Source organism: Rhinatrema bivittatum, chromosome 4, assembly GCF_901001135.1.
Source record: "Rhinatrema bivittatum chromosome 4, aRhiBiv1.1, whole genome shotgun sequence".
NCBI lineage: Eukaryota > Metazoa > Chordata > Amphibia > Gymnophiona > Rhinatrematidae > Rhinatrema > Rhinatrema bivittatum.
The window spans coordinates 68,752,883-68,778,698 of record NC_042618.1 but is presented as its reverse complement, the minus strand read 5'-3'; the positions used below and the strand labels follow the sequence as shown (position 1 = coordinate 68,778,698).

The 25,816-nt window shown below is 40.1% G+C and overlaps 1 protein-coding gene across 1 annotated transcript in view; it reads right to left on the bottom strand.

Annotated features, from left to right (window-relative positions):
- The window catches only part of CNIH1 (cornichon family AMPA receptor auxiliary protein 1), a 73,392-nt gene that overhangs the window by 18,083 nt on the left and 29,493 nt on the right, over window positions 1-25,816 (bottom strand). Inside the window, exon 3 of the mRNA XM_029598297.1 lies at window positions 645-757. Coding sequence (XP_029454157.1) covers window positions 645-757 — 113 coding nt within the window. The remainder of the gene's footprint in view (window positions 1-644; window positions 758-25,816) is intronic.

Below are 25,816 nucleotides of genomic sequence, written 5' to 3'. Positions count from 1 at the left end.
TGTTCTAGTTTAAAAGCTGCTCTCTCTCCTTTTTAAAGGTTAGTGCCAGCAGTCTGGTTCCACCCTGGTTAAGGTGGAGCCCATCCCTTCGGAAGAGACTCCCCCTTCCCCAAAAGGTTCCCCAGTTCCTAACAAAACTGAATCCCTCTTCCTTGCACCATCGTCTCATCCACGAATTGAGACTCTGGAGCTCTGCCTGTTTCTGGGGACCTATCTTCCTCCTCCCCAACCTGATTCTCCCTCCATTTCCCATCCCAAAGATTTTCTCTTCTCCCATCAATAACTGCAATCCCCTACCCATAAAACTCCAAAAGATCAAAATAAATTAAATTATACAGACACAAAGCAAGATTTGAAAACTATATTTATTATGCAAAATAAATTAAATATAAAATGTAAAATAATTCAAATCTGTGCACATGCTATAGAATTGTCTAGTCTGCTGCAGAATCTACCCCTGGACTGCTGCAGGAACACAGAGGCTGTGGTTAAGAGGTATGAAGTGCTGAAAAATGTAATTCATTTCATACTAAATATTCTAGGAGACCAGTTTCACCTCTAGTACTTATTTTATAACCCAAAATATATGTAACAGGACAATTACAGCATCAGTACCAGGCAGAGTTTCACAAGTGGAACATTACCTCCAAATGTGGTATGCCAACAGAGGCATATTAAGTCCCAGTGTAAGCCACTCTGCTGCACACAGAAACATGACACAAAAGAAAGCATGGATGAGATACTCTGGAAGTACAAGCTGCAAAAAACAAAACAAAACACAAAACAAAAAGAAATGGATCAATTACAGTATATATACACACAGGTCAATATATTTTTCTGTATGAGGTGCTTTGTTATTATAAAGATAATTTTGTCAGAAAATCACAGAGCATTCTTTAGCAAAGAAAAATAAATCAAATGAACAAGAATACTGAGGATGAAAACAGCAACCGTGGTAGCAAACATAGGAAATACAATTCTAATTTTACATACACATCAAAAAATCCAACGTATTATAATTCTGTAATAAAATATCTGAAAATGCAGTTCATCATAGCCGATCATTTGAAGCAATTTACTTCCGACGGATGTGCCCTTGTGATATATATTTTCTCATTTATTCGCAACACTGAATGCAGAGACACTGACCCTAACTGGTATTGAGTTTGCCATTTTTATAACCTCATTCACATCCATTTTTAGATAAATGGCTTTTATTGTATTTTACCCAATTATTGCATTTTTAATTGCTGTAAGCCATATTGAGATGCTCTGTGGTCCAAGAAAGGTGGTCTACACATGCAAACCACATATTCACAAAAACATGCTTATTGAACTGTTTTTGTAAAATCACTAACTTGTGAATGGATTTTTCTACTATTTTTGAGGAGTGGTGAAGACATGACCAATTGTCACCAGACCATAATTGTCCAAGATCCACTAACTCTTCTTCCCTCTGATATCCTTTATGGTCTAAGACTGAAGTTACAGTAACCTGCTCTCTCAGAATTTATGGTTTTCCAAGCAAAATGTAACATCTGTATAATGAGATTTATTGGTACTCAAGTTCTCATGAAAACTGCTCATTCAAATATTACATGAAATTAATAGGCACATTAAAGCAAATAAATAGTTTATCCAAAATTTGTTTGATTTCTTCATTTTTGCAAACAGGTAACACACAATAAGATAACAGCACATAGCAAACGCTCTACAGCTCTATTTGTGTATAACTTCTTCCACAATGTTAAATTTAAATACCATGCCACAAAAGATAAGGGTCTTTTTTTTTATTTTGTGCAATTTTGTCTTTGAAGAGTGGTAGAAATTCTGCAAAATGTTTGCATGAACCTTAGTTTAGCATTTATGCCAAATTTATGTGCACATCCTACAATTTTGTGATCTGGTTTGGGTTTTATTTTGACCAGCACTTAAATCCTGCCTAGATCGCAATATTTCATAATTGTTTTTTCATGATGAAAGTGTAATGTATGGTTGCATGGACACATGAAAAACGACTTTAATGCATTTTGATTTAAGAACTGCATATTGGGTGAGATCAAGGGTCCATCAAGCCCAGTATTCCTGTTTCCAACAGTGGCCAAGCCAGGTCACAAGAATCTGGCAGCATCCCAAATAGTAGAGAGATTTTGTGTTTATACCCTGGGATAAGCAGTGGGTTTCCTCAAATCTACCTGGTTAATAATGGTTTATGGACTTTTCCCCTAGGAACTTGTCCAAACCTTTAAGCCCAGCTATGTTAACTGCCTTTAACATATGCTCCAGTAATAAATTCCACAGCTTAATTGTGCGTGAGTGAAAGTATTCTCTCTAATTTGTTTTAAATGTTACTTAATAGTATCATGGATTGTCCCCTAGTATTTTTATTTTTTTGAAACAGTAAACAACTGATTCGCATTTATCCATTCCACTCGATTTTACAAACCTTTACCATACCTCCCCTCAGCTGTCTTCTCCAAGCTGAATAACCTTATAACCTCTTTAGCTCTTCCTAATTGGGGGATCGTTCCATTCCCTTTATCATTTTGGTTGCCCTTCTCAGTTCCACTATATCTTTTCTGAGATGTAGCAAGCAGAATTACACACTGAAGTCTAGATGCGATCGCACCATGAAGAAATACAGAGGTGGCATGATATTTTCTGTTTTATTCTCTATTCCTTTCCCAATAATTCCTAATACTATTTGCTTTTTTGACAATTGCATACTGAGCAAAGAATTTCATGTATTTTCCACATTGACATCTAGATCCTCTTCCTGGGTGGTGATGCCTAGTATAGAACCAACATCATGTAACAGTTTGGATTACTTTTCCTTATATGCATCACTTTGTACTTTTCCACATTAAATTTCAACTGGCATTTAGATGACCAGTCTCATAAGGTCCTCCTGCAATTTTTCACAATCTGGAATAATTCTGTACATGCAAATCTGTTCACCTCATTTATAAATATATTAAAAAGCACTGTGCCTGGGCATTCCACCATGTAGCTATTTCCATTGAGAAAACTGATCATTTAGCCCTACCCTGTTTCCTGTCTTAACAGGAAATTGCCTCCCCTCATTAATTTTCTCAGGAATCTCTCATGAGGAACATTTTCAAACATCTTCTGAAAACCCAAACACTATATCCACTGGCTCACCATTATCCACGTTTGTTAACCTCTTCAAAAATGTAGCAGATTAGTGAGGCAAGACTTCCCCTTAGGTAAATGCATGTTGGCCATGTCCTATGAAAAACCACCAGCACGTTTTTGTGCCAGTGAAGATTTTAAAGGCTTGCACAAGCCGTGTTCATCATTGTACCACGTTGAAATTCAGTGACTTTTCAACATTTTATGTTCTTTGATTCCTGAAAATTTAAGCCCCCTACTCCCTTCAGTTTGTTCTATCGTAAACCATAAAACTGCTGCTGGCATGTTTTCATGCCAGTGAATTTTCGCAGTTTCTGCTCATCCTTATTCATCTGTTGAGGTGCTTTGACTTTTCTGCACTCTGACACTTGTGTCTAACAGAACATCAATTTGTTCATCAAAAATATTTTTCCCACTGACAAGCACCTATAGTCTAGCGGCATAAAAACATGCCATGGCAGTTCTAGAGTGGTTTGTTTTTGTTTTTTAAGAACATTTTAGTACATTCTTTAAATTTTACTGTACATGCACAGTAAATGTTTTAATTTGTTTTGAAGGATTTTATTTCATCTAATTCTATGTTAACTTTAAAACATTTACTATGAAATAATAAAAGGCAACTATTGTAGATCTTTTTATGTCATATTTGTTTGTTTTTATATGCCGATATTCATGGGAACATCACATCGGTTTACAACATAGTGATTTAAAAAATACAATTAAATAGATATATGATGAATTAAATAATTAATCAAAATACATTTAAATAAAATGGACAGAATATTTTAAAAGAAAAACATCTCACGATAGTAAAATACATTATAAAAGATAAATACATTATAAAAGATAAAGTATGAAAGATAAAGTAAAACAAAATAAAATATAAGGATAGCATCTAATACATGAAATAAAACCTAAAAACTGAAAACTTTGGGTCATGATACAGTTGTCATGTTCCTATGGTACTAATAGTAAAGAAACTTGTCACAGATTGTACCACCAAAACTTTGAAATAGACAAAATGCAGAATTATTGTCTATGCTTAATATAGAGTATCAATTTATGTCCAAAAACAGTTTTCTTTCAATTATGGCACCTAAAACATAGTGATGACATGAAAACATGCCAGTGGTGATTCTAGAGTATAAAAAACACTTGGCGGTTCTAGTGTTAAACCATGTCTTTCTATATGTTCTGTACTTTTGTTCTTTAGAATAGTTTCTATAATTATTCCCAGCACTAACAGGCTCACCAGTTTATAATTTCCTGGATCACTCCTGAAGCCCTTTTTGAAGACTGGTGTACACTGACCATCCTCCAATCTTCAGGTATGATAAACGTTTAATGATAAATGAAAAGTGTTGAAATTTAATATTTTAAAATTTCTTCAGAATTCTGGGGCGTAACCATCTAGTCCAAGTGATTTACTACTCTTTAGTTTGTCAATTTGGCTTGTTATAGCTTCCATGTTCACAGTGATTTGTTGCTTTGTTTTTCTGAAAATTGTTTTTTTTTTTATTAGATCCACAGAGGAACATCAACAAGCAGTAACATTACAAACTCTGATTTAAAGCAATGATCCATAAACACTGTCCATGATAGCCCTCTGGATCCTCTTATCTTTACAAAAAAAAAATCACAAAAACAAATGAGTTCCAGTATCCAACACATACAAACGCACCCATAAACACATTCACCTCTGACCGATCCCACAATGAAGGTCCTCAGTTGACCCCTCGTTTATCATTGTGCGAGCTTACGAAGCACTCTTTCCCACAAACTGAAATATTTTCTTTTTTTTAATTTAATTTTTATTGCATTATTCAAATTATACAAAAATTGGATAAATAAGTTACATCAATCATATCCATAAGATTATATCACAGAAAATTGTGTCAACATATTAACTTATTATCCCTCACTATAAGAAATCAAAATAAGAAAAGATTGAGAGCCTGGGTTTCAACAACAAAATAGGAGCATTACCCATGAAGAAAATTTACTAAATTAACTACACTTGATGCTTAATCCATCCCATATAAAAAAAAACCAAAAAACTTTTCCCATATTGCACAGCATATTAAGAGTGTGTGTCTAAATATGTTCATAACTGTTCAGGCTGTGTGAAAACATATCTATTATCACCATGCTTAACTAAAACATCTACAGGGATATCTTAAATAGAATTGTGCTCCTCGTGATAACACTTCCGGTCGCATTGTTATAAAGTTCTTACGTCTTTACTGAGTGCAACGAACTATGTCCGGGAAAATCCTTATAGACTGACCATAAAAATTACTCTTCTGATATTTAAAATGCAACCTCAGTACTGTATCTCTTTCTAATTGGGATATAAACTGTACAACTAACGTTGCTGTAGTGCTAATCTTAGATTCAAAAGATTTTTCTAAAAAGTCCGTCAAATTCAGATCTTGTAATATCTCCCCATCTTTATCATTTTTTCCCTCTGTTTGTTGTAAATAATAAATTCTATTTAATTTAGGCAAGTTAGACTCTGTATATTTCAGAATATTCTTGAGGTAACTATTAAACAGATCTAAAGATGTTACAAGATGAGTTTTTGGAAAGTTCAATAGTCTAAGATTTAATTTCCTCATCTGGTTTTCTATCATTTCAATCTTAACCTTATGTTCTTCTTCTGATTTAATTAAATTGGACTGAATTTTTTGAACTTACCCCAATTGTACCTCCATTGTGTTAGCATTCTTTTCCAAAGAATCTACTGTCTCCTGCATTTGAGTATTCTTTTTTAAAACTTCCTGAACATTATTGACTAGTTTATTTATTGATTTTTGCATGGTAATCATCATACAGCCTAATTCCTCCATAGAAAATTTCTTAGAAATAACAGAGACATTTTCACCACCATTTAAACAAACTTGTACATCACTTTCTCTGAGCTGTTGCAATGCCCCATCATTTTTATCTGCATTCCTTAAGGTATCTTTGGGTTCCCTGGGACTAAGTTCTTTTATGTCCTCCAAGGTCTTAGTCGACTTCACGACTTCTCTCTGGGAAACCAAAGAATTTTGCAAAGAAATATTTAAGCCCACTTCAGTTTTAGCAGTCGGAGGGACTGGTCTTTCTGGGGCACCCAGGGACAACGATGTTTCAAGTGCCATGTTGACCAACTCCTGCTCCTGAGTTGGACTACTAGCGGCTCTTCCGGGTGTATATTTGGGATTTATCTGAAAGCAATCTGTAATAGGAGGCTGCAGCAAATTAGTGGACGACATTTCTCTCATCTTTGTTTTCCTCTTTGTATGAGGCATAGCAATACGATGAGAGATCAAAAAAACAGATAGTAAAGTCTTAAAGTCTCAACTATGATTGCTTTCAGTATTAAGCAGCAAGTTACTCACAGTTGCTGTCCCAGGATCTCTATCTGACCACTTGAAAGAAAGAAAATCCGCTCCAGACCGGGCTAAGCCGGGCAAAGCCGCTCGCCCCTTGACCGCGCGCGGCTTAACAGTCGCGCCAGCGTAGGCTAGATTTTATTCGCCTATCCGGCTCCTCCTCCTCGCGTTGGAGTCCTCAGTCCTGCCCGGAAATCCGCGGGAAATTCAAAGGGCCCTCGCTGCTTCGCACCCAAGTGAAAGACAAGCGGCAGTAATACACCGGCGTAGGCTAGATTTTATTCGCCTATCCAGCTCCTCCTCCTCGCGTTGGAGTCCTCGGTCCTGCCCGGAAATCCGCGGGAAATTCAAAGGGCCCTCGCTGCTTGGCACCCAAGTGAAAGAAAGACAAGCAGCCAACTGAAATATTTTCTCATCCACTTTAGTTGCTTGGGGGATAGGGATTCTTTTTTCCAAAGAAGTTCCAGTTGCACTGTTTGTCTCAGCAAGGCCATCCATTCTCTCATGTAAGGTATAGTGTCAGCATTCCAATAAGACAGGAATTTGGGTTTTTTTGCCAGCGCTGGTAAGGACACCAAGGAAGGGTTTTCCTCCTACTGGTAGGCGAACACTCTTGTCAAAGATTTGCAAAAGCATTTTTGACCAGGGGTTCTTACAATCTAAAATATTATCTAAAAACCCACACTCCTGTCGCAAGTAGTTTTGCTTTTTTACACAGCCAGTGACCATGTGGCATAAAGTTCCAGATTGCACATTACATTTTATACAGAGGTCAGACTCCCAAATATTCATCTGCTTCCCCAAGCTGTGAGTTAGATATATTCTATGTATAAATTTGAACTGTACTTCACGTAAGTTGGCCAGGTGTAGATGCCTGTAAAAATTTATGAAGGCTACCTTTATGTCAGACTGACCACCACGCCCAAATCAACGGACCATTTGGATGCAAGACCAGCATAGCTCTCTGCTTCAATGGCAGGGAGAATGAAGAAAAGATTATTTATATTCAGCATCAACCAACAAGGAATGAATTACATAGTCTGGGTAAACAAATAAGCATGGGTGTAGCTTGCTTGTTACGGCGGTTACTACCCCAAATCAATTAAGCCTGATACTTCACTTGGAATACATATCCAGCGCAGCTCACTGCTTCAACGACAGGAGGGAATGAAGTAAAGATGATTTATATTCAGACAACCAACAAGGACTGAATTGCACAGGCAGGGTAAACAAACGTGGGAGTAGCTTGCTTATTACGGTGGTTACTACCCCAAATCAATTAGCTAGATACTTCACTTAGATGCAGCTCCATCACTACTGTCTGCATCGATGGTGGGGGTGGAAGGGAATTGGAACCAAAAAGTTACCAATAAGGGCCCTGATCTCAGCAGTCAGAGTAACAGATAAATATGAAAACAAATAGGTGTGAAAGCTTGCTGGGCAGACTGGATGGGCTGTTTGGTCTTCTTCTGCCGTCATTTCTATGTTTCTAGCAAATGTCCCTTGACCACATTTGTTCGCAAGTGCATGGCCCATATCGCTATCTTGTTAAATTTGGGAGTGGGGTCAAAGAACAAGTCTTCTTCATTGGTAGTGTAAGTAAGGAGAGGTTCCCCTTGGCCAACTGATGGCAATAATGCCGGGCCTGCATGTAAGCATAAAATTGTTCATGAGGGAAGTCCCACTCCTCCTGCACTTGAGGAAAGGAAAATAAATGTTTTAGAATCTTCCTCAATCAACTGGTGAACAGCCCGGAGGCCCCGAGTTTCCCAATCAGAAAAATCCCTTGAACACTTTCGCCACCAAGGTTAGAAAGGGTGATGTTGCAGGAGAGCGGTTTAAACCTTTCCTCCATCAAGCCCAGGCCCTGTGCAGCACTTTAAACCAAGGAAAAGATGGTATCATAAACGCTAGTCTACAACCCGACAAATGTATTAAGTTAATAGGGTAGTATAGCGCCAAAGTATCCTTCATTAGATCCTCAGTATCAAACTTGTGTTTGTGCCTCAAACAAGCAACATTGTACACACGCAGGTCTGGTATTCCCAGCCCTCCTTCCAGTTTACCCAAGCGAAGTGTGTAATTTAATGCAGGCCTTTTTCCTTCCCAGATAAAAGTACGGTCTTTTTCTTTGACCCAAATGGGTAGCATTTGTAAACAATATAGCACTTTGGGGAGTATGACCATTTTTATTAAGGCGTAACATCCCAAAGAAAGCGGGAGACCCCTCCACCTATGCAAGAGGGCTATAATTTTAACACCCCAAGAAAATTACTTGCATATGTGTCCTCATGCTGCCCCACCAGTTTAATGCCTAGAAATGTCAGTCCAGCTGGAGCCCATGAAAAGGGAAATGATCCTTGCCAGGAGTTCAGTAACTTTAATTTTTAATATCATCATTAACCCATGTTTAATAGGAGTGATTCTTCAACCATACAACCCACAGAGAGTCCTAAGATCGCAAAACAAAGGACTTCTAAAGGTGCCCACAACATGGAACACAGACCTAACACAAATAAGAGACAATGTTTTCCATAGCAGACCCTAAACTATGGAACTCTCTTCCAGAATCTCTATGCCAGATAAAGAAAGCTTCAAAAGAGAACTGAAAACATGGCTCTTTAGAAATGCATATGAACTAACATAAAACTCCAGTATGCAGATAACATAAGAACATGCCATACTGGGTCAGACCAAGGGTCCATCAAGCCCAGCATCCTGTTTCCAACAGTGGCCAATCCAGGCCATAAGAACCTGGCAAGTAACATCACTGTCAGAACCCTACACTATGCTAACAGATTGAGTGATGTTAAATATATATTGAGTATAATATGAAGGATAATGAAATGGAAATCATATGTTATAATTCTACATCAAAGCACCATAATTTTCTTGTACTTAATGTTGATGCATCGACTCAGAATACCCATTTATTGTTGAGATGAATTAGATTATGTATAAATATGACTTAGAAAATGTATATGCTGTTATACTGACCTAGAATATGAACACTGAAACAGAATAGGATTCTTGACCTAGTAACTGAAAGCTGGTTTTGTAAACCGTTGTGATCTTATTTTGGAACGATAGTATATAAAATGCCTAAATAAACTGACAAAGGTGAGCAAACATTGAACTGTATGAATTGCAAAATGGCCTCGTCCTTCTATTGGGAGCACACTGAAGCCTTAGAAGGTCCTCTCAGCTATTTACTTTTGCAACAAACAGCCTAAAACTGCCATCGCCAAGCATACCCTTTCTGATTGGCTAGCATATTGCATCTTCTGTTATATCCAGCCAGGCTGGAATTTGCTAGGGCATGTCAAAGCTTATAGTATTAGATCCATGGCGGCCCATCTGATATCAACCTGCATGAAGGAAATTACAGAGCTGTGATGTGAATGTATAGTGAGAATTCACATTTTACTACTTTTTGGATAGGGCCTCCCGATGTGATGGTAGGTTTGGTCAGTCTGACCTATGATGTCTGAGGTGTAGAATCCAACTCCATACCCTCTTGTTTTCCAGGCTGCCCCAAAGATAGGGAAAAATTAGCAAAATGGCTGGCACCAAAAAAAATATTTTTTTACCTGTTGGCAATGATTTTCTGGTTGCATTTGGGGCAGACTGTAGCTAGAGAGTCCCCTCTGGTGAGGACTTATCCTGCTTGCTTTCAGAGAAAGCAAGCAGTTGCTTGCTTTCAGAGAAAGCAAGCAGTTGCTTGCTAAGACAGAGTTGATTTCTAAGACAGAGGGATTTAAGTTCTCACAAAACCCACCTGACTCATTGAGTTGGTTCTTCACATTCTCTGTAATAAAACTATGAAAGAACTAAGGTGACCTATGATGCAGTGATGTGGGTTGTACTGCATATGTTCAGTTGTGCATGCTGTAGAAGTTTTTGTATAAATCTTGCACACTGGGCTCAACTGGATGACATCATCCACTGGTGAGGACTTATATTCTGCTGTCCTTAGAGAATACCTTTACATGTAAGTAGCTCCTGGCTTTCTTAGCTAGCAAGCCCAGGAGCTGGGGCTGATGGCAATTTTTTTTTTGTTTTTAAATTCCTGCTAATGCACTAGAAGGGGGAGAGGAGTGGAGAAGTGAGGGGAACATAGAATGAGAAGAAGAGGGAGAGGTCTTCAGGGATGAGCTTTTATTCTTGTTTATGTTGTTAGAGGCATTTTATACTCCATTAGCAATACTCAAATGATAGAGTTAAATATAGCATTATTTCTCTGTGACAAGCAGGGCTGAATTAGCCATGACACACGAGTGACATAGACTCTGCCTTGCAATCCCCTCAATCTTTTTTTTGTTTTGTTTGTCCGAGCTTCTGCATTAATATGAACTCTCTAAGTTGTTTGGTACTTGATAGTTTTGTGTTTTATCTTAACTCGTTTCAAATTGCCTGCTGCCTCGGCAGCCCCTCCACACTTTTCAGTGCTACCAAAAAAAATAAAACAAGTTTGCTTCAAAAAAAGCTGCATCCAGTGACTTCAAGGACTATGTGTGTGGCTGGAACATGTCTATCCCCAGTTATATATATGTCTTGGGACCATACCACGATGCAGCTAACTATATGACTGTGGCCTAATATCGAAATCTGAAAGGAGCAGGGCCTGAAAGATGGAAGAACTTTGCAGGTCAGTGAAAAGCCAGAGTCGTTTCTCTACTCAGAGGGGGGCCTCCTCAGCCTCCCTCTATGCCAAGTTGAGCAGAAGCTCCTCATGCAAAGCTCCCCTTTCTGTGGTGCTGATTTCTGGATTTGCTGCTTGGAAGAATCGAGCAAAGTGTGGAAGCACTAGGAAAAAGGGTCTATAAGCTCCTCACCTGTTCTACAGGGCTTGATGACACATAAAAAGAAGCCTCATGCAAGGATCCTAGTGACACAGTTAGCACTGTATTTATTTAAAAAAAAAAATTTGTAGACCGCTTCTTCATAGGAAAATATCAAAGCGGTTTCCATAAACATAGAAACATAGAAATGACGGCAGAAGACCAAACGGCCCATCCAGTCTGCCCAGCAAGCTTCGCACATTTTTTTCTCATACTTATCTGTTTCTCTTAGCTCTTTGGTTCTATTTCCCTTCCACCCCCACCATTAATGTAGAGAGCAGTGATGGAGCTGCATCCAAGTGAAATATCAAGCTTGATTAGTTAGGGGTAGTAGGGGAAGTAACCGCCGCAATAAGCAAGCTACACCCATGCTTATTTGTTTTACCCAGACTATGTTATTCAGCTCTTATTGGTTGTTTTTCTTCTCCCCTGCCGTTGAAGCAGGGAGCTATGCTGGATATGGTTGAAGTATCAGTTTTTCTTCTCCCCTGCCGTTGAAGCAGGGAGCTATGCTGGATATGCATTGAAAGTGAAGTATCAGGCTTATTTGGTTTGGGGTAGTAACCGCCGTAACAAGCCAGCTACTCCCCGCTTTGTGAGTGCGAATCCTTTTTTCCACATTTCCTCTTGCTGTTGTAGCTTAGAGCGATGTTGGAGTCACAGTAACCGTGTGTATGTTTATTGAATGTATGTATAAAAATGTATGTATAAAAATGTTTATTGAATGTATGTATAAAAAAAATACATAATAAAATAAGATCTACAACAATACAGATAAATTGAAATAACTTGGACATAAAGTAATTCAATTCTCATAAAAAGAGAGGGTTGCACGAACTTGCATCAAAGCTGTAGGAAAGGATCCCTAACCAGGAGTTAAATGCCAAGCTGCATAAATAGGTCTTTAATTTCTTTTTAAATTCTTTAGAGCTGGTTACAAGCCTTAAGGAATCAGGGGGAGAATTCCATGACATAGGACCTGCAACCCAGAAGGCGCGTTTTCTTGTTAAATCTAATCTGGCAAGTTTTATGGAGGGTACTTCAAGGAGACTTATTTAGTGAACAAAGATGACAAGTTGGTTGATAAATACGTAAGCTTCAACATAACCGAACTGATTAAATTTTATAAAGGGGATTGTGAATTATAATTTTGTATCAGGTGCGGTAGGAAACAGATAGCCAATGTAACGAAAAACAAACAGGTGTTATGTGATCGCAATGGTTTGCATTGACCAAGATCAGTTGGAGGGGGCAGATAGTAGCTGAAAGGCCTAAGTATAAAGCATTTCAATAATCAAGGCCTGTAATATGGTTTGGAAGTCATGTGGATATAGTAACAGTTTAAGGCACTTTAGCAGATGAATCTTGAAAAATGACGTTTTAACCAAAACAGAAATAGTGAGACATGGGTAGAGTCGAGTCAATGGTGGTTCAGAGATTATGGACTTTCGTTGTAATGGGAATAGTATAATTGTCAAAGTGAAGATGAAAGCCGATGTCTAGATCCATGTCCCCATCGACGCAGCTGTTTGCTCTGTTGACGCTGTCAACATCAGATCCCTTGGTGCACTTGACTCATTTGAAGTGGGAACGATTAAGAGGCCCTGAGGGTATTTCACTTATCTCCCTCCATCTCAACATCTTTATCTCCGTCTTTATCTCTTCGAGCAAGGAAGACAAAATGCCAGATCTGATATAGTCCATGGTGCCTCTGTTCTCCATGCATCCACCAGTTCAGTTGACCCAGGAGATGGTTCCCTCCTGGAGCCCATTAAGAGCTTCTCAAGAGGATTGAATCTATACTGGTTTCAGAAGAGGATGTCTCTTCTCCAGCTCCCTGATCAGAGGACACAGCAGCCTTTAGACCAAGTAGTTAAATTGATGAAGATTTTATTTGCCTCGCTGGCAACTAATGACAAGGATGGCATCTTTCAACTTCTTCTGTCAAAAATATCTGATTTGTTCCCTCAAGGGAGAATCCCTTATGCCTCAGGAGATCTCTTTGGAAGGTCCGCTAGCCCTTAACCAACCCTCTCTGTGGCGGAATCTAGCCAGTCTGAGGAGGAAGCATTTGGCGCATGTCCCGGGAGTATTCTCCTCCAAAATGACAACAGATCTCACCCTGATTGCCTTCATCATCATTGGGGTCGTGTATTAAGAGTTTCTTTGCATCTCAGTTCTGAAGAAGGGTCTACAATGGTCCATCCATTCTGCCCAGCAAGCTTTCCATGGTAGTAAATGCCGCTCCGTGCAAGTTACTACATGTCTCTGCCAAGGGCAGTAACTGCTGCTCCGTGCAGGCCACCCCTACGACTCTGCCTAGGGTAACAACTGCCATTCTGTGCAGGTCACCCCCAGGCCCACTACCCCCATGCTTCTTTTCATTCATTCTCATCCTCTAGCCTTTAGTGATCCACAGTGTTTATCCCATGCCCCTTTTGAAATCCTTCACAGTTTTAGTCTTCACCACTTCCTCCGGAAAGTCATTCCAGGCATCCACCACCCTTCTCCGTGAAGAAATATTTTCTGACATTGGTTCTGAGTCTTCCTCCCTGGAGTTTCAAATCGTGACCCCTAGTTCTACTAAATTGTTTCCAGTGAAAAGGTCTGTTGACCACGTATCATTAAAACCTTTCACGTATTTGAAGGTCTGTATCATAACAGCCCTGCTGCTCTTCTCCTCCAGGGTATACATATTCAGGTTCTTCAGCCTCTCCTCACAAGGATTTGATGGAGACCACCCACCATTTTAGTTGTCTTTCTCTGGACCGCCTCCCATCCTGTCTCTTTCCCTTTTGAGATAGAGTCTTCAGAACTGAACACAGTACTCCAGGTGAGGCCTCACCAAGGACCTGTACAAGGGAATTATTGATTCCCTTTTCTTACTAGATATTCCTCTCTATGCAGCCCATCATTCTTCTGGCTTCAGGTCGTTAGACACCATCAGCCCAAGGTGACTCTCCTGTTCCAAGCACATCAGCCCTTCACCCCCCCAACACATACAGTTCTTTCGGATTACTACACCCCAGATGCATGACTCTGCACTTCTTGGCATTGAATCTCAGCTGCCCTATCTTCAACCACTCTTCCAGCTTCCTTAAATTTAGTCTCATTCTCACTACTCCTTCTGGCGTGTCCACTCTGTTGCAGATCTCAGTATCATCCGCAAATAGACAAACTTTACCTTCTATTCCTTCCGCAATGTCGCTCACAAATATGTTGAGCAGAACCGGTCCCAACACCGATCCCTGTGGCACTCCACTTAACACCATTGTCTGTTCAGAGTAGGTTCCATTTACCATCACAAGTTGTCTTCTATCAGTCAACCAATTTGTAATCCACGCCACCCACCTTGGAGCTCACTCCCAAGCTTCTCATTTTGTTGATGAGTCTTCTATACATTTTTTACATTCTGTCTTAAAAAAATATACAAAGTCAAAATTACCCTTATCAATTGTAAGAAAGATTGTATATACAAACAAAAAAAAACATACCCTGAAATGTCTGTGTGCAAATGCCAGAAGTCTAAAAAATTAAAATGGAAGAGAGAGACATAACTGGAATCTTAGAAACCTGGTGGAAAAAGGATAACCAATGGACCAGTGCGATACTAGGGTACAAATTATATCACACTGATAGGATGGATCAAATTGGTTGGGGAAACTGGGTGAACACTTTATAATGAATTCTGGATTGTACAGTGCAGTGCTATTAGTGAAGGGGTGATGTGGTCAAACTTCCTTGTCCTTAGTAAGAAAGAGTCTAGCTGAGGCATTTTGTAGTAACCATAGTGGTTTTAGTAGTCCTGAGGCTAAACCTAGTAATAGGGAGTTGCAGTAATCTATGTTTGAAAATATTGTTTGTAAAACAGTGTGGAAGTCTTGTATTGCTAGCAATGGTTTCAGCTGATGTAGTATCCAGTTTTAATTAGTTTGCTTATATGCATTTTCATTGAAAAGTTCTCATCGATCTGTATTTCTAGGTCTCGTACATGATCTGAGAGTGCAATGTTAACATTTCCTAGGTCTAAGAGTGGCGGTTTGATCATGATGGAATTCCTCTTTAACCACATAATTTCATTTTTTTGTGTGTTTAGAGTTAGCTTCAGCTGACACAGTTTTTGTTGTATTGCCTTCATGTAGGTGGACAGGGTCGAAGGTATTTTTTTTCAAATGTTTTGTCGAATGGTATGTAGAACTGTATGTCTGCATATAGAAAGAAGTTAATTCCTAGTTCCGCTAATGTACATAGAGATAGCATATATATGTTGAATAGTATAGCCGAGAGTGCTGACCCCTGGGGGACAACTGTGTCGATTGGGAAGGTGTTGGATAAGAGATCATTCCAAGTCAAATTAGACAATCTGTTAGGAAGGAAGAGAACTAATCAATGACATTTCCGTCCATTCCAATTTTTCTCAATTGATGGCACAGCAGGGTGTTGTCTAAAGTGTTGAAGGCTGCTATAAGATCAATTAGTACAGGATATAGGATTCATCATTGTCAAATCCCTGTAGTACTGGGTCAGTTAAGGAAATGAGTAGGTCTGTTGAGCGATCTTTTCTGAAACAGACTTGGTTGGGTAGAGAATATTATTGTCTTCTAAGTAGCTTTCTAATTGTGATAGCTCTGCTCTTTCTAGGACTTTAATGATGAGAGGCAGGTTGGATATTGGTTGATAAATGTCCCAATCATCAATTCTGCCAGTTTTATTTTTTAGGATTGATTTAATCACAGCTCGTTTTGCTCTGAGACCAATCCTTCTGATAGCGAGTAGTTGATCATAGTTATGATTGTTTGAGTTATTACATTGTGTACTGTTTTCAGGAAACTTACAGGGATTGGGTAGGTTTAATTTTTGTAATTATTTGGTTAGTTTTGAGTTTTGATACTGTGTTGAATGTGTTCCATTTTGCTTGCCCATGTTTTTCTTCCTATTCTTTTGTTGGTAAGCCGGTGGAGAATTGAGTTTTCAACCTACTGATTTTGTCTAGTAGCGATGTGGCAAATTCATTACAGAAATTCTTTGTAAGTTGTTGTTATTCAAGAATGATGTTGATGGGTCCTTGATTAAGTTTTTGACTGTTTCAAATAGCAATTTTGAGTTAAATATTACACCATGAATCTGTTTAGCATAATAGTCTTTTTTGCTTTATTGATTTGCCCACAGTATTTTGTTAATGGGGATTTGTATTTTTCTAGGGATTCTTTAGATTGTCATCTTCGCCATTGCTTTTCAGAATTTCTCAGGGTTTGTTTAGTGTGTCTTAGCTCTTCATTACACCAAAGTTTATGTTTAGAGGTGTTGCGTTTTTTGGAACTTTTTTTTATGGACTGGGCATAAGGTAGACTATTTCATTGATATTATCCCAGGAGTCAAAAGCTGAGGAGGCATTATCAAATTTAAGATCAGTTATCTTATTTTTAATAGTCTCTTCAAGTATTTTTGGTTCTTTTTTCTGATTGTGAATGATCAATATACGATATTGTGTTGAGGCGGCATATTTCTGCTTTTATCAGTTGGTAGTCAGACCAGTGGGATGAATTGACTGTGCAGTTATTGTGATTGGCATGTGTCCTGCTTTGTGAGTTGGATTGGTTATAAATTGTGACCAGCCCATTACTTCCATAGTATCTAGGAAGATACTATGTTTTTTAGGTATGCTGTCTACATGTAGGTTAAACTCCCCTATGATTATTGTGGATTCAGGTGATGGGAACGCTTTTGTGAAAATTTCGATTAGTGGTGAGCAGTCTTTTTGGAGTGTTCCAGGTGGGCAATAGACACCCGCGCTTGTCTGGTCACCTGGCTCTCTCCCCTCACCTTACACTGGCTCCAGTTGGTGTTTGTCGGGCAGTTAGCACGCTCCCCGCGTGCATGCCCGGAAGAAGTGCATACAAATAAATCTCATGGATATTCTTAAAGGAATCCTAAAATCTCAACTAGCTCTACTGACGCCCCAATCCTTAAGCTTATAATAGTTTCTTCCGAAACACATTTCAAATGGGAAGTCCAGCTTTTTGGGAAGTAAACAGCAACAGAAGAAAAGATGTTTTATCGACACAAAGTACTAAAAAAATAAAATAAAGGATTTCCTCCTAAAACTTTTTTCTGAGATGTAGGATTTCAAATCCTGAGAATGAACAGCTGTAAATCTTCTAAACAAAGTTTAAGCTATCGGTATACATGTTCCAGATACAATCAGTGTAAGATAAAACAAACAGCAACAGCAAAATCTATGTCCTTCACTGTACCATATCCTCAGTGACAGCTGCAAGGTCAATATAATACCTACAATGCTACAGTAAAGTTGATCACCAAAAGTATTGTTGAAATGTATCTTCTGAAGATATTTAGTAAGGTATATAAATATTTGAATGGAATATCAGTAATTTCCAAAAATGTAAAAAACCCCACAAAAGAAAACAGTTTGGTTAATAGATAATCATGCAAATTTTCTTTCTGAAACCGATTCTTTTCTTTAGAGAAGAACACAAAAAGCATAAGTGCCTCCCACTGGCTCAATTATGGTGAAATCTAAGATATATACAGTATACTTTTACCTCTCTGGTTAAATGTTTATTTTTTGTTGTGCATGTTTTATGTGAAGAAAAGTGATGTATGAAATTCAAACTAAAACTAAACTATTCCTGTCCCTTTTCATGTTTTCCAAATTTAGTAGAAAACTTTAGCATCTGAGGATTCTAGTTAAATGTGGCCGCCAGTGACACACAGATTTTTCCAATTTATAGTCATATCTCTGTACCATAGAAAGTGAAGTGTATGTAGGGATCTTTGTTTTCAGTTTTTGTTTACTTGGGAATTTCAACTTAGAACAAAAAAGAAAATCGCTGGAAAAATAACTTTCCACTTCTTCTTCTGCGTGTTATATCAGTCATTTTTCCACTGACTTTTGTTAGAACAGTGAAATTCCCAGGCAAAATAAAATAAAAACAGAAAACGAAGGTCCCTAAGTGTATGGCAGGGGTATACAACTCTGATCTTCAAGAGCAGCAACAGCTCTGGTCTTCAAGATACATCTATGCATATTTGGGAGAAAACTAGTTCTCAAACCTGGTCCTTGAGCATCTCCAGCAGGTCTGGCTTATATAAACAAATTTATTCTGTATCTGAAGAATATGCATTGTGGACATAAAAAAAAAAAAACAAAAAAAAACCACAGACCTGTTGGAGGTTCTCAGGGTCAAGAGCTGAGAAACTTATCTAAAAGACTACATTCATTTCCACATTTTATTTACACTGACAATCATATCTATCTGTGGCTCTCCTGTCAAAGATCAGTGTCCTAATCTTAGTCACGGGATAATGCAAATGCCAGATGAGGGACAGGCAATTCAAATCCCTGAATCACCAACAAGTCTGGTTTTCAGGCTGTCCACACTTAAAGTTCACATATATTTGCATTCATTTTATCTAACAGCCTAGCTAATTTGCATATTGTGATCATCCTGAAGACCAGGCTGTTAATTGTCTATCCCCATCATAGACAGAAAGAGAAACACTATAGATCAAGATTCGTGCAAGATTGATGAACAAATAGATTAAAAACCAAAAAGTATCAGAGGATAGAAAGTTAAAAGCCTTCAGTGGGAGAAGAGTCATTTTAACAACTTTTTGGCACATCTCAAGGAAGCACTGTAGCTTTAAATTAAATTTATTGTGCTGCATTCATGAACCAACAATTTTGATATGTAAAATATTTCATGTGGGAAAGAAAATAGCTTAAACATTTCAAGGTCAGGGTACTAAGAAGCATGCAGATGAAAAAACATTCAAAGAAGCATGCAAGGATTTCAGAATTCCCTAACAAACTTCCAGAAAACATTTCAGCTCAATGCAATTTTACACATACCAATTTTCAAACCCAACAATATTAGAATGGAAATAGAGGCCTTAAAAAAAAAAAAAAATCAGGTATTACTAAAATTCCAACAACCAAATTAGCCTTTGTATACCCCCAAAGACCTAAGCCAAAAACAATTCGGGTATTGTAAATAACTTGTCCAATTCCTCTTATGCGGAGAATAACCATATTATATGCTATGACTTAAGACTATCAAAGTACCTTTTTGATTTCATTTGAACAGCAAACAACTAAGTCTGATTTCTATTCTCTAACTTATCAATTTATTTTTTGTGCAGGTAAAATCTCTTCTTTAAGCTATTAAATCTTTTAATGTCAAAATGCCAAACTCTCCGGATAGTAACCTGCTCACAATTGTAGAAGTGCTATATCTTATTGCACTGCGTGCTAAATCTTATTGCACTGCGTGCTAAATCTTATTGCACTGCGTGCTAAATCTTATTGCACTGCGTACAATTCTGGTCGCCGCATCTCAAAAAAGATATAGTTGCGATGGAGAAGGTACAGAGAAGGGAGACCAAAATGATAAAAGGGATAGAACAGCTCCCCTTTGAGGAAAGACTAAAGAGGTTAGGACTGTTCAAGCTTGGAGAAGAGGCGGCTGAGAGGGGATGTGATAGAGGGGTTTAAAATCATGAGAGATCTAGAATGGGTAAATGTGAATTGGTTATTTACTCTTTCGGATAATAGAAGGACTAGGGGGCAATCCATGAAGTTAGCATGTAGCACATTTAAAACTCTTTGGAGAAAGCTCTTATTCACTCAACAAACAATTAAACTCTGGAATTTGTTGCTAGGGGTTGTGGTTAGTGCAGTTAGTGTAGCTGGTTTTAAAAAACGGTTTGGACAAGTTCTTGGGGAAGTCCATTACCTGCTATTAATCAAGTTAATTTAGAAAATAGCCACTTCTATTACTAGCATGGGATAGACTTAGTGTTTGGGTTCTTGCCCGGTACTTGTAGCCTGGATTACCCACTGTTGGAAACAGGATGCGGGGCTTGATGGACCCTTGGTCTGAGCCAGTATGGCATGTTATGTTCTTATCTTGTAGGTAAGTAAATTTGCTCAGCTTCTCTTTATTCAATATGTCTTCCGTAGTTGTGACTAATGCCCGCCTGACACTGCCAGTGTTTCCATGCCACGCGTCTGCTTCAGGGACTGGAGTGAGTTGGATTTGAAATAATTACAATAATAAAGACATTCTTAAACCTGAGTTTAGGAAAATATATGTCAAAACTTATTTGAAGTTGGCATTTTTCAATTACCTGGCTTCCATCTTCTCTATCAGACAGCACCAACTACTCTGGCGTCAGTTTTTAAATGGCTTCTGACCAATCACATACTCTCCCAACAACAATCTTCTAATCAACGTTCTCTTCCATCCGGCCTTCTTTCTTGTCTCACATGGATTAACTTCCTAGGACATAACAAAGAACTTTGATTGGAAGGTCGGTTGCCGTCATTGGGAGAGTATGCGATTGGACAGAAGCCATTTAAAAACTGACACCAAAGTAGTTGACACTGTCAGATAGAGAAGATGGCAGCCATGTAATTGAAAAACACAGACTTCAAGTAAGTTTTGACATATTTTCCTAAACTCAGGTTTAAGAATCTCTTTATTATTTTAAATTATTTCAAATCCAGTTCTCTCTAGCCCCTGAAACAGATGCGTGGCTTCGAAACTCTGGCAGTGTCAGGCAGGCATTAGTCACAACTACGGAGGACACATATTGAATATAGAGAAGCTGAGCAAATTTACTTACAACAACCAACAAGATAAGTGCAATAAGATTTAGCACTTCTACAGTTTTGAGCATGTTACCTTCTGAAGAGTTTAGCATTTTGGCATTAAAAGAGAGTTTAAAAGAGTTTTTACCTGCACAAAACATAAATCAAAATTTGATAAGTTAGAGAATAGAAATCACACTTAGTTGTTTGCTGCTTAAATGAAAGCAAAACGGTACTTTGATAGTCTTTGGACATAACCTAGAATATGACTATTCTTTGCATAAGAGATACTGGACATTACAGTTTGGCAATTTCTTTACAATACCCCGAACTGTTTTAGAATTACTAAAATTACAACAATTCAATATATGATTTACGCTAATAAAAAGGAAACCTAAAAGGAATTTTTATATATTTATAATCCATACTTCACAGAAAGCTAGCACACATGAAATAAACATGGATGTATGAAATATGCATGTTAATACATGTTTTAAGGCTCTCTTCAAAATGTATGATATGGTGCAGCCTCCATTCTGAGAAATTCAGATGTTCCAAAATATGACACATGAGTGGTAAATCTCTGCAGGACAAACTTAAATATCCTCCAAGTTGACACAAATCATTCTGCAGCATGATAAACATGCCATAGACCTAACATCTCCAGATATTCAGCCATTTATGCAGCTCAGGAATTTTGCAGAGTAGAGGCCTACATATGTTGATAATGAATATTGGTCATTTCCCATACACTAGCAATAATCAACAAACAGATTTCAAAAAGGGAAAACTGTCAGATGCATAGCCATTTTAATTTCATTTACAGTTGCATGCATTTTTTTTTGTATTAACCTAGTTTATTATTTGCTTTCTTTTTTGACATGACAGACTCCACATTATTTATGCAGCCCTAATCTCACATATCACCATTTTTCAATCAGTCAGTCATTCTCACACTGCACAACTACAACCTCCACCATTACTACAAAAGACATTATGTATATAGATGGGTACAAAAAGTCAGCACCAGGACTCCTTGTTCCTAGGCTTAGTATTTACTCGCCTCAGGGATGGAAAATGTCTGGGCAACCTTGGCACCTGCCACCAGACAGTGAAGAGTAGCTGCTGCAGGACCAGGCAGCAGCGGAGACAAGGGAGCCACTATTGTGCCTGGCCTGGAGTTTGGCACGAGGCTAGGAGCAGGGTAGAGAGGAAGATGCTGGAAACAGGGGAAGAGAAGTACACTTCCTTTCTCTCCCTGACCCCCAAAAAAGAAACCCCAAGAATAGAGCAGATAGAAAAAAAATAAACCACTAAGCAAGTTTGATTACTGTAATCAGAGTCCTCCATAGGTAGCAAGAAGAATTAGTGATGACAGCACTGAACAGACCCATCTCTCTAGCTCAGTAGAGCTTTTGCCACTTAGCGTGTGGAAATTCCTCCATTCGTGCTGCCTCATAAGCCCCTCAGTCGATTGTAGAGCATAGCTTTAGGTAGATAGTTGGCTCTCCAGAGAAGCGGGCAGGTATTAAGCATGGCTATTTCACCTTGCTGACTAAAGAGAACCCCATTTACGGTAAGCAAACTTGCTTTTTCCCATCAACAAGCAGGGCTGAATTAGCCATGATGCAAGGGGAGTCCCAAACAGAGTTGCGTAGTAGAGCACTTACTGAATAAAGCAACCTAGCTCCCTCATGGAGAGTGGACAACTGGGTGAATAGGCCACAAAAACAGATTGTCCAGACCAGCAGTTCTCAACCGGTGCGTCGCGACACACCAGTGTGTCGCCAAGCACCGGCAGGTGTGTCGCGTGGCTCCCCGTCCCTCCTGCTGCTCGTTCTTCCCTGCTGCCGTTGCCGCCGGGCTATCAGCACGTTCAAGCCCAGCGGGAACGGCAGCGGTGCAAAAAAAAAAAAAAGCTGTGGCATCCGCGGCTGCCCTTTTCTTCTTCCTGCGCCTGCATTCCCCCCCCCCGAACCCGGAACAGGAAGTGGTGCGCGGGAAGAAGAAAGGCCGTGCAGCGTGATAAACTAGCAGCGGCCGCTGCAGCATCGGCCCAGTGGCGTAGCCACGGGTGGACAGGTGCCCACCCAACTTAGACCCAGGCCCACCCAACTGGCACCGGAACTGCAAGGCTGTCGCGGGATCCCATCCCCGCGACAGCAAACAAGAGAACCCACGCCTCGTGCGCCATCACGGCACACATGGGGAAGTGCTGCTGCGGCCGTATGGCCAACCGGTCTTCCTGTTCGGGGGGGGGGGGGGGGGAGCGGAAGCGCCGCGCGCAGCTTCTGCTTCCTCCCCCCAATGCAGGAAGATCAGCTGCCTCTCCTGCTGCCACCCGTTCTCCTGCTATCTTCAGGCCACTTCCTGTTTGGGGGTGGGGGAGCGGAAGCGCCGCGCACAGCTTCCGCTTTCTCCCCCAAAGCAGGAAGATCAGCTGCCTCTCCTGCTGCCACCGGCCTCCTGCTATCTTCGGGCGTCGGGCCGATCTTCCTGCTTGGGGGGGGAGGGAGGAAGCGGACGTTGTGCGCTGCGCTTCCGCTACCCCCCCCACCCCCCGACAGGAAGTTCGGACGCCCGAAGATAGCAGGAGTCCGGTGGCAGCAGGAGAGGCAGCTGATCTTCCTGCTCTGGGGGAGAAAGCGGAAGCTGTGCACGTGCTTGAATGTGTATGTGTGGATGAGAATGGGAGCGTGTGTGGGTGAAAACTGGAGCCTGGGTGTGTATGTGGGTGAGAATGGAAGCTTGAATATGTGGGTGAATGGGAGCTCGAATGTGTGTATGTGTGGTTGAGAATGGGAGCCTGGGTTTGTGGGTGGGTGAGAATGGGAGCTTGAATGTGTGTATATATGGGTGAGAATGAGAGCATGGGTTTGTGTGGATGGGTGAGAATGGAAGCTTGAATATGTGGATAAGAATGGGTGCTTGAATGTGTGTATGTGTGGGTGAGAATAGGACCTTAAATGTGTATATGTATGGATGAGAATGGGAGCTTGAATATGTGTGGGTGAGACTGGGAGCATGGGTTTGTGGGTGAGAATGGGAGTCTGGGTTTATGTGTGTGGGTGAGAATGGGTGCCTGGATGTGCGTCTGTGTGTGCATAAGAATATAAGCCTGGGGAGGGGTGAGAAAGTGAGAACTTGTATGTGTGTCTGCAGAGAATGTGAGCTTGGGGGGGGGGGGGGGGGGGGGAGAGCATATGAGAGTGAGAGCTTGAGTGTGTGAGAGGGAGTCTGTGAGAGAAAGCGTGTATGTGTGTGTGTGTGTGTGTGGAAGGGAAGAAGACAGTAATAGAAGAAAGACACTGAAAAGGAATTAGGAAATGAGCTATAAGGGAAAAAAATGGGAAAAAGAGACCAGGACCAACTGATTAGAAAAATACAAAGATCAGACAAAGGTAAAAATATATATCTATATTTTGAGATGTTAGCAATTTAAATATAAGCAACACAACCGCTCTCTCAAAATTTATGGACAGGTAGGAGCCGTGTATAAAATCGTAATAATAAGAAGGCTAAAGTACCACAAATCACCGTGAATTATGTTTGTATCATTAAGTAAACCTCATACTTAGGCGTAGATGTGAATGCTATGCTGCATAATTTGGCATTATTTATCAGTAAAAAAACAACTAGTAGACCTGCATGCCTACAGCCCACCCATGTTAACCTTGTGCCCACCCAAAAAAATCAATTCTGGCTACGCCACTGCATCAGCCCCCAAGCTATTGCAGCAGACGGTAATCGGGAAAGGGAGAGAGCAGCATGAGCCTCCCGCGATCGATGGAATTCTTCCTTCTTGGCCTGCGGGGGCTGGAGGAGGAGGAGCAGCTACCGTTTGTGCTCGGGGGGGGGGGGGGGGAGAGAGGAAGTGAGTGACAGAAAGAGAGAGAAGCAGCCAGCCAGCCTGTGTGTAAGTGAGAGAATGTGTGTGATTGAGAGCCTGTGTGTAAGTGAGAGAATGTATTTGATCGGGAGTATGTGTGTGATTGAGAGAAACTGGTCAGAGAGCTGATGTATGTGTATATGTGAGAGACAATGAAAGTGACTGCTCAAGGAGATGACTGATGTGTATGTGAGAGTGTGAGACAGTCAGGGATGTGTGTGTGTGTGTGAGAGAGAGTGAGAGAAAAAGCATGGAAGTGAGAAATCTGGCTTTGTGAGAAAGCATGGGAGTAAGAAGCCTGGTGTTGTGGGGGTGTATGTGAAAGAAAGCATGGGAGTGAGAAGCCTGATTATGTGAGAGAGAGCATGGGAGTGGGAAGCCTGTGTGTGTGCATGTATATGAGAGAGACTGGTTGGTAAGGTGACTGTGTGACTGGTGTGTATGTGAATGTGAGAGAGAGAAAGTGATTATGGGAATGAGAAGCCTGTGCATGTGAAGAGAGTGAGCATGGGAGTGAGAACCTGGGTGTGTGTGAGACACAGCATGGGAGGGAGAAGCCTGGGTATGTAAGACAGAACATGGAAGTGGGAAGCCTGTGTGTGTGTATGCATGAGAGAGATCAGGTGACGGGTGTGTGTGAGAGAGAGAGAAAGTGATTATGGGAATGAGAAGCCTGTGCAGGTGAAGAGTGGGCATGGGAGTGAGAAACCTGTGTGTGTGTGAGACACAGCATGGGAGTGAGAAGCCTGTATATCTGAAAGAGAACATGAGAGTGGGAAGCCTATGTGTGTGTGTGTATATGCATGAGAGAGATCAGGTGACTGGTGTGTGTTTGTGTGTATGTGAGAGAGAGAAAGAAAGTGATTATGGGAATAAGAAGCCTGTGCATGTGAAGAGTGAGCATGGGAGTGAGAAAGCTGGGAGTGTGTGAGATACAGCATGG